This window comes from Cynocephalus volans, chromosome 3 (assembly GCF_027409185.1).
Source record: "Cynocephalus volans isolate mCynVol1 chromosome 3, mCynVol1.pri, whole genome shotgun sequence".
Taxonomy (NCBI): domain Eukaryota; kingdom Metazoa; phylum Chordata; class Mammalia; order Dermoptera; family Cynocephalidae; genus Cynocephalus; species Cynocephalus volans.
The window spans coordinates 186,126,356-186,135,403 of NC_084462.1; the positions used below are offsets into that span (position 1 = coordinate 186,126,356).

Sequence of the window (9,048 nt, forward strand, 5' to 3'; positions counted from 1 at the left end):
TCTGCTGTTCTCTGTCCAGGTTCCAAATTAGAAAACTCAGCGCATTTGCTAATAGGATTTAATAATTTTCCCCTAAAAGTGTTTTCAGATGTACATGTCTATCTCCATCCTGCATAAGGTCTGTTCCCAAAATTTGGGCCTCTGATGTTTGGCTGTATTTGTGTCCTCTGGTTATTGCAGTCACCAGGATTGATGGTTTGGACCACAGATCTCAGCCCTTTCCCTGACTGTTGTCTGCCCTCAGCCTCCCTTGGGCTTGTTCACCTCAGTTCTCTGCAGCTGGTGGCGCTGTTTGCATGTCCTCTGACATAAGGTGAGTTTTGACAGGTGTCCTGGGGTCAGTCACTGCTCTGTCCTCACAGATAATCTGTGCTTTCAAGAAAACTGCTTGCATTCTGTAGTTTGTATTTCTGCTGTGTTGATTGTCTCCTTTGATTTGCAGAAAATTTTTATTTTGATATAATCCCCTTTGTATATTTTTTCTTTTTTTTGCTTGTGCATTTTGGGTCTTATTCACAAAGTCTTTTACTAGACATCTGAAAATGCATTAATATACAGAATATATAAGTTTCTCAAACACCTATACAGTAAAAGAACCCAAATAATCCAATTAAAATATGTGCAATGGAGATGAGTAGACATTTTTCAAAGGAAGATATGCAAATGGCTAACATATAAATTTAAAAAAGTGAAGCATCAGTAATCATCAGGAAAATGCAAATCAAAACCACCTTGACATATCATCTCAACCCAGATAAACTAGCCATTATCAAAAGGACCATGAATAACAAATGCTGGTGAGGATGTGGAGAAATCAGAAAACTTCTACTATGTTGGTTGGACTCTAAATTAGTAAAGCCAGTATGGAGGTTTCTGAACCAACTACAGACAGAAGTGTCATATGATCCAGCAATGCTACCACTGGATTTATACCCAAAGGGATGGAAATCTTCATGTCAAAGGGACACCTGCACTCCCATGTTAATCACAACTCTATTTACAATAGTCAAAATATGGAGCCAAACTAAATGTCCATCAACACAATACTGGATAAGGAAAATGTGGTTTATATACACAATGGAACAAAACTCAGCCATAAAAAAAAATGAAATTCTCCCATTTGTACACCATGGATAAGTCGGGAGAAAATTACATAAACTGAAAAAAGGCAGACAAGGAAAGAGAAATGCTGCATATTCTCACTCATAACTGCATGCTCAGACAGAAAGAAGGAAGGAAGGAAGGAAGGAAGGAAGGAAAGAAAGAAAGAAAGAAAGAAAGAAAGAAAGAAAGAAAGAAAGAAAGAAAGAAAGAAAGAAAGAAAGAAAGAAAGAAAGAAAGAAAGAAAGAGAGAGAGAGAAAGGAAGGAAGGAAGGAAGGAAGAAAGAAGTAAAGAAAGAAGAATGAAAGAAAGAATGAAAGAAAGAAAGAAAGAAGGAAAGAAAGAAAGAAGGAAAGAAAAAAGAAAGAGAAAGAAAAAAGAAAAAAGAAAAGACAGAAAGACCACAATAGTATGTTGAACGTTCAGAAGGACGAACAAACCTAAGGACTCTAGAGATGGGGGAAGGGAGGGAGGGTGGATGGGAAGGAAAAGGCAGGTAAAGGGGATACAGAAAAATTGAGATTTTTCAATAATGTTTCTGCTAATAATAAAACTAAAAATAAATAAATATAACTGCTAGATGGCTACAGATGATTTCAAATTAATATTAATTAGATATTTATATTAATCAGCTCTACATGATATAGATGAATTGGTTCCTAACTTAAATCAGCGCTTGCCTTGACACTTTACAAACACCGCTAGGTTCTTTTTCACCACGTGTAACCAGTCAACAAGACAATCCTGGGGATTCTCTAAAGGTGGAACATGGTCATGAAACAAGCCTCAAAGACACTTAGGACATTTCCTGGTGGATTTTACTCAGCTTCCATTCGTCAGAGGATTTTAATATGTTTTAATTTTTTTCTTCCGGTTTTTTCAATGTCTTGAATAATGCATTGCAAAAATGTCACAGCTGTTTCCATTGATAAAATGATGCTTTATTTCGTGTTTCCAACCTGGACAATGAGAGCATTTACATCAAGTGAGCTTGTCAAAATTCTAAACACAAGAAAACACATAGATACACACAGTAAATGTGCTTTTGGAATAGAACATGACAAATACACACTTTGCAAACAAAGGGTTGATGCATTCTTCACAGAAATAGTAAAATCTATCCTAACAGTCACATCAGGTAACAACAGACACCACACAGCCAAAGCAATGCAGACAAAGAAAAAAATAATACTCAAGCTGGAGGCGATACACTACCTGACTTTAAATTCCACTGCAAATCTATAGTAAGAGAAACAGCATGGAATTGGCATAAAAACAGACACTAAAACCAATGGAACAGAACAGAGAACCCAGAAAACAAACCACATACTTACAGCCAGCTGGTCTTTGACAAAGGCACCAAGAGCACACATCGATGAAAAGACTGCCTCTTCCATGTATGGTGCTGAAGAACCTGGAAAACCATCTATAAAAAAATAAAACTAGACCTGTATCTTCCACCGTATTTGAAAATCAACTCAGAATGGATTAAAGACTTAAATGTAAATCTTGATACCTTACAATTCCTAAAATAAAATACAGGCGAAACACTTCAGTAAGTAGGACTGATGAAAAACTTCATGAAAATGAACCCAAAAGCACAGGCAACAAAAGAAAAAAAATAAACCAATGGGATTATATCCAACTGAACACCTTTTACGCAGCCAATGATAAAATTAAGCAAACAAAAATACAACCTACGGAGTGGGAGTAAATATTGGTAAACTGTGCATCCAGTATGGGATTATTATCCCAAATATACAAGGAACTCAGAAAACATCACCATAGGAAAAAATAAAATGAATCAGTTTTAAAAATCGGCAAAGGAGTCTAATAGACCTTTCTCAAAAGAAGATACACAACTGGCCAACAGACACATTGTATAATTCTCAACATCACTAAACATTAGGGAAATACAAATCCAACCACATTTATATATCATCTTATTCAGATAGACTGGCCATTACCAGAAGACAGAGTAAGAGAAGTTGCGCAGGATTCTGAGAAAGTGAAACCCTCCTACACTATCGCTGGGACCGTCAACCAGTGCAGCTGTTATGGAAAACAGCATGGAAGGTCCTCAAACAGCTACAGATGGATCTACTATATGACCCAGGAATCCCACTGCTGGGTACACACCTACAGGAATGGAAATCGTCATGTTGAAGGGAAACTTGCACTCCCATGATAACGCAGCTCTATTGACACTAGGCAAGATTAGGATCCAGCTTACATTCCCATAGGTGGCTGTCTGGATAAGTAAACTTTGGTATCTGTACACAACATAATGCTACTTTCCCAATAAATAAAGAACAAACCTCTGCCATTTGCAGCAACATGGATGAACTTGGGGAAAATTATGTTAAGTGAGATAAGCTGAGCATAGAAAGTGAAATACCACATGTCTTGACTCATAAGTGGGAGCTAAAAAAAAGTAGATAAAGAAAGAAAGACACAATGATCACAATAATTTGTTGAACTTTCAAAAGGAGACGTCATACTTAGGCCACCAGAGTGTGAAATGGGGAGGGGGAGGGGTTAACAAAGAAGTGGTAAAGGGCCCCAAAATATATTACACTGCGTAATGTTGAATATATTATTTATTCTGATCTGAGCATCATTTATTATACACAGATATGGATATTCAGTGCCATAACCCTTAGATATATATTTTTAAAGTTTCTATACAAATAATAAAAAATAATATAATACATTTATTTTTAAGAAAAAATGTCAAAGAAAAAAATTTAAGGCCTAGAATAATAAAATTATAAATATTAAACTAGAAAAACAGGGGAGAAAATATTATTTTCCACTTATGCTGATCAGTGCTCAAAAGCTCTCAATAAAATCATGTTCAGCATTAGATCCTTAGATCACTGAACAAAGATAGTCTGGGAACTAAAGTTTAAAATGCACTAAAATAAATTTCTATGCTTTAAAATAGCAACTCAAGTTGTATGGACGGGCTTGATGTTATGGAGGTCACCACCAGTAGGAAATAGAGATCCTTCCCTTGGAACTTCTTGAGAAGCCACATGTTGACCTGGGCACTAAGAGTGGGGCATGATCTTCGTGTTTCAACCTCCACTGCTCGTGGATACCCCTGAGAGGTTTAACTTATCTACACATCAGGGCGGTATCGACCTGTGGGACTCAAAGATCCCACTGCAGTGAAGAAAGTTACGCATCACCTGATAGCTGTTTCAGGTAAAGGTGGATCACGTCCATACATAAATATCCAATGCAATTGTGGCTAAAATATGTTTTGGCCTGGGGGACATGAAAGGGAACAACAAAAATCCAGTCCAGTGTGACCTTATATTTCTCTTTTCTCAGTTGGTTCCACACAGGTCCACTCAGTCCACTCTGCCACAAAGGCCAGACTGACTCCTCTTTGTCACGGTGCATAGGTGCCATCTTAGCCTGAAAAGACAGGAGTCAGTTACAGTCACTGGTAGAGAGACTCTCTTTATCAGCTGCTCCACAGTCATAATTATCCGCATTAAGAAGACAACAAACATAGACTTGGATTAAGTGGAGCCAATTCTGTGCCCTAGTAGAAGGATTGTGAAGGCATAAATAAAAGTTTGCATTTAGTCACCACAAATGTAGCAAAAGCAATTAATCCTACTTCTACACCCTTATTCCCTGACCCCTGTGTTGTAACTATTGGGCCCAAGCCTCCCAGACTACCCACTGATTTGGACCATATGCTGGACACTAGATTACAGTGAAATGCCTGCGATGGAATTAATTTAGAGCTCAGAGTTTCTTCTGGAAGACGATGTCATAAAACATCCTCAGATACATCAATTTGGTTTTATTTTCAGAGACTTGAATTGGCCCTTCCAGTGTTCTATTAGTCTTTCTGCTTCTGGAAAAATCTCAGTGATGGATGACAATTTTAGCCCATGCATGTGTTCCCATGGCCTCACGTCCTATGACTCAACAACAGCTAGTGTCCTTGGACTTCGGCAACATCCTGCAGGGTCTAATATCAGAAACAGACATTCAGCATCAAGGACAGAGAAGGCACAAAGGTTGGTACAGAAATATTGATAGTTATATTAAGATCAATGACCTCATTCCCTGGACCCACTGACTTAGCAGAACATGTTTTCCTATCACGAATGTGCTGATACTCTCACATGTCAATGCATTCTGTTGGACTTTAAAATAATAATTGCCCTGAAAAGTTGTGTCATAGATTATTAGAAAATTCCCTGAGAAGTTACAACATTAATTTTCAGGAAGTTGTGGAAAAATATCTAGATGTGATGGAAAAATATCTAAATGTGATGGAAAAATATCGAGACAAGTATAAATGCCAGAAAATAACTTACCAAAGAGTTTATTTCAAGAAGATGAGTGTCCAGGGAGGACCAAAGCTACAAAGGCTTCCAAAGGCTGGTGAATACTGAGACCAAAGAAGAGCCATCAGATTTGTCATCTCAGAATGTTAATTCTATCAGTGAGAGCACACAGTGGAATTGCTGGTGTAGACAAAAATTAGAGCAAGTCCAAGAGAGAGTGAAACATGTTATACCTGAAGACATGCAGGAAACTCACACTTTCAATTTCTGTATGAGGACCCAGAGGTACAGTTCTCCTAAGTGGAGGGTTTTTATTTCGTAAGAATAATTCCAAGCACGTGTTGTTAATAAAATCACTCCGGATATGCCCACATATAGGACTGCATAAGTGACAGTGGCACCCGGGTGTCACTCTGGACCACTCAGGCCATGTGATCATGCTGCGTTACTCAGAATCCTTTCCGTCCACCACAGATTGGGATAGGGAAGCTCAAGTTTAAGGTCACTGTCTTACTCTATGAAGAAAAGAGGAACAAGAGGACACATACATTGAAAAAACCTTCCAAAACTCACAATGTCCTTGTTCATCACAAATTTTTCAGTATACAGTCTAGATTTAATATTTGCACTTTCTTGCGTTTAGCAATTTGCCTGTGCAATAAAGTTAATTGGTACTTTTAGAGAGTGTCAGTGAATATGTGTGTGTGTCTGTGTGTGTGGGTGTCAGATGGCATTATTTTAAAACATATATATTAAAAATTATACTCACCTTAAAAATTCACATTTTTAATATATGTGCTACAATACCATCTATTCTATAAAACAAGACAATAATGTATGTACTTTTCTGCAAAAACAGTTTTTGATTCAATGAATATCTGACATTTTCCAGATGGGTTTGTTTGCATTAAATGAATATAAAACTTTAACTGGCTCATGTAGAAAGTGGGAATCTTGGCTATTCTACATAATGGTTGGGTGGGGCATGCCTGGCATATAGCAGACTCTCAAACTCATATTATTATTATTATGGAGGAACACACTGCGGTACAGATGTAATAATGATTTATTGCTTCATGTCTGATGGTCTTTATTTATGTTGTTACACTTTACATAAAATTATCACAACTTGTTTCGGGGGCGCGCCTGGGGTCCTTCGGCAGACCCAGAAGGAGAAGGAGCTGACAGGATTAACCCTGGGGTGTTGGGACCGAGGGATCGTTGGGAACAGTGAGCCTGCTGCCCACCCACCCAGCCCCGTGAAAGAGACACTCAGACGCGGCAGGGGTTCTGTCAGGGCAGTTCCACTTTATTGCCATTACACTGCCATTTATATAAGCGAGTAAGTAGGGGCTTTCCTTGAACTAACCAATCAATTAAAGGATCACGCAGGCATGCATTTTGTACTAACATGTTGAGCACAGCGATCACGCAGGGTTCACGAGTGTGGAAATACTGGAGGACCAATAAAAGCCTTTTGGAGCTATCTTGGGTTACGCCTCCCCTACTTCCCGCGGGTGCCAACTTCATCCTCCACCCATAGGCACCATGTGGCTCACAGATCATGTTTGCTCCTAAAAATGGGCCCAACAACTTGTGTTCCATGAAAGGAATCTATTCAAAAAAGTCTTGGAGTCACTGCTTCTTTGTGTTCTACTTGCCCTACCAGGGGTGAAGAAAAGTAAATGAAAGCAAAAAGAAAAAATGTGTGCTTGGTTTAAATACACATTCTCTGCCCTTTGTCCAACTTCTCAAATAGAATACTTAGATCCTTTGCATCTACTATATTTTATTTGCCTTTCTAAAAGCTTTTCCACTTTTAGATAATTCTTTCAGCCATTCTTCAGCTCTGTTCCATAACATTGGAACTCACAGATATTTGATTTCATACATGGGCTCTGGTCACTGGAGACAACAGTTATATTGAGGGTGACCTGGACACCCAAAGCATCACTGTACAACCACAGCATCTCATAGATTTGCCTACCAGTGTGTCCTGCAGTTGGTGGAGCCATCTGTACATTTTATGGCATAAGGTACGTGAGTTGTTCTAGGTGTTGTGGGGTCATTAGCCCCCTGTGCCTCCAACTTGATGCAGGATTGACCTGCAGTAGTGCCTGAATTACATGGTTCTGCATGTGAGAGACACATGGGCTCAGCAGCACAGTGAGGAAGCTGCAGGTGACCCACTTCAGGTGACCTGTCCAGGGTGTCCATGAATGGAATGACACATACGATGCACATTAGGAGACAATGTGGGGTTGGATGTTTGACGATCAAATCTATTCGAGACCCTGAGGGGAAGAGGTAGTCTGTCTCAGTGAAGTTGTCCATGAAGGGACAAAAGTTTCTTCTCTGAGGCCAAAGAGTGTGAGCTTGGGACACAGAGCGACTGGACTATGCAGCTGTTTTTCTATGAGTGAAATTAGCTCCACAAAAGAGAAAGGAGGATCTTCAGGATGGTCTGTTTGTCATGAATGAAACATGAGTTACAGGAACTCAGGAAGGAAATGACCCTAGTGAATCTTTTTTTTCATAGTTAATGGAGATATATATATATATATATATATATATATATACACTATTGGTTATGAATATTCATGAGATACAGAGCTGATTGTCACCCCTCGTGCCCAAGATGTGAAGTCCAGATTCGGGCTGGCAGCATGTGCATTGCCACATCTCATCTGCAAAATGACCACATCAGATGCACCTTCATTACCCCTGAGGGCGTGAGGAATTAAAGACACAAATAACGAGCCATAAAACGTCTCAGGGGACAGCTGAGAACGTGGAGAGTGGATGATTCTGTTAAACCCAACAGGAAGCTCAGGCCCCTCTGCACCTGCTCATGGAATCAGCCCTGAACTTGGTGGGTCCTGCGCGCCCCATTGTGGCCCCGTGTGTCCCAGTAGGGAGGTTCGTGTCTGGGCTCCCACCGACATCGCCTCACTGTGTCTCTGGCACAGTCACACACGGCTGTGTCTGAGGCCTTCGGGCTGCTCCACTGCAGGTAGGCAGTGCTGGCAGAGTTGTCAGCAGAGAGGGTGACATGGCCTTGGAAGGACGGGCCATACCGTGTATCTGAATCACCAGGATCAATCCTCCCCACCCAGTCGAGACCTTGCCCTGGAGCCTGGCGCTCCCAGCTGATCCAGCAGCCACTGGTAAATCTGTAACCAGACGTCTCACAGGAGATCCTCAGGGACTCCCCGGGCCTTTTCACCTGTGCCCCAGACTGCACCAGCTGCACCTGGGCACACGCACCTGTGTGGGAGATGCAGGACTCCGATCAGGGGTCCCCTCCTGCCCACTCCCCTCTGTGACCCAAACTCTGTGCCTGGACAGACCTGGGAGAACAGCCAGGAGGAGGGCAAGGACGGTGGCAGACCCCATCCTGGAGGAGGACAGAAGAGGACACACTGAGGACCCAGCTGGGCGGTGAGGGGGACTCCACTGTGGAGGGGAGCCCTGGGATTAAATGGAAAGTCCCCCCTCTTGAGTTCGCATATTTACCACCCTGCCCTCCAGGGGATCAGCCCAAGGGTTTATAGCCCAGAACCCCCGGGAACCTGGAAGGAGTCTCATCTGAGCCTCATGTGACAGAGAGGATGATGTCACAGTAAAACA

At 40.9% G+C, this 9,048-nt stretch overlaps 1 gene segment (V, D, J or C); it reads right to left on the reverse strand.

Annotated features, from left to right (window-relative positions):
• Positions 1 to 8,275: 8,275 nt before the first annotated feature.
• Positions 8,276 to 8,814, reverse strand: LOC134372861 (immunoglobulin heavy variable 5-10-1-like). The segment is given in 2 exon segments: positions 8,276 to 8,685; positions 8,769 to 8,814. Coding segments are annotated over 2 exon segments (456 nt in total).
• Between the last annotated feature and the right edge of the window lie 234 nt (positions 8,815 to 9,048).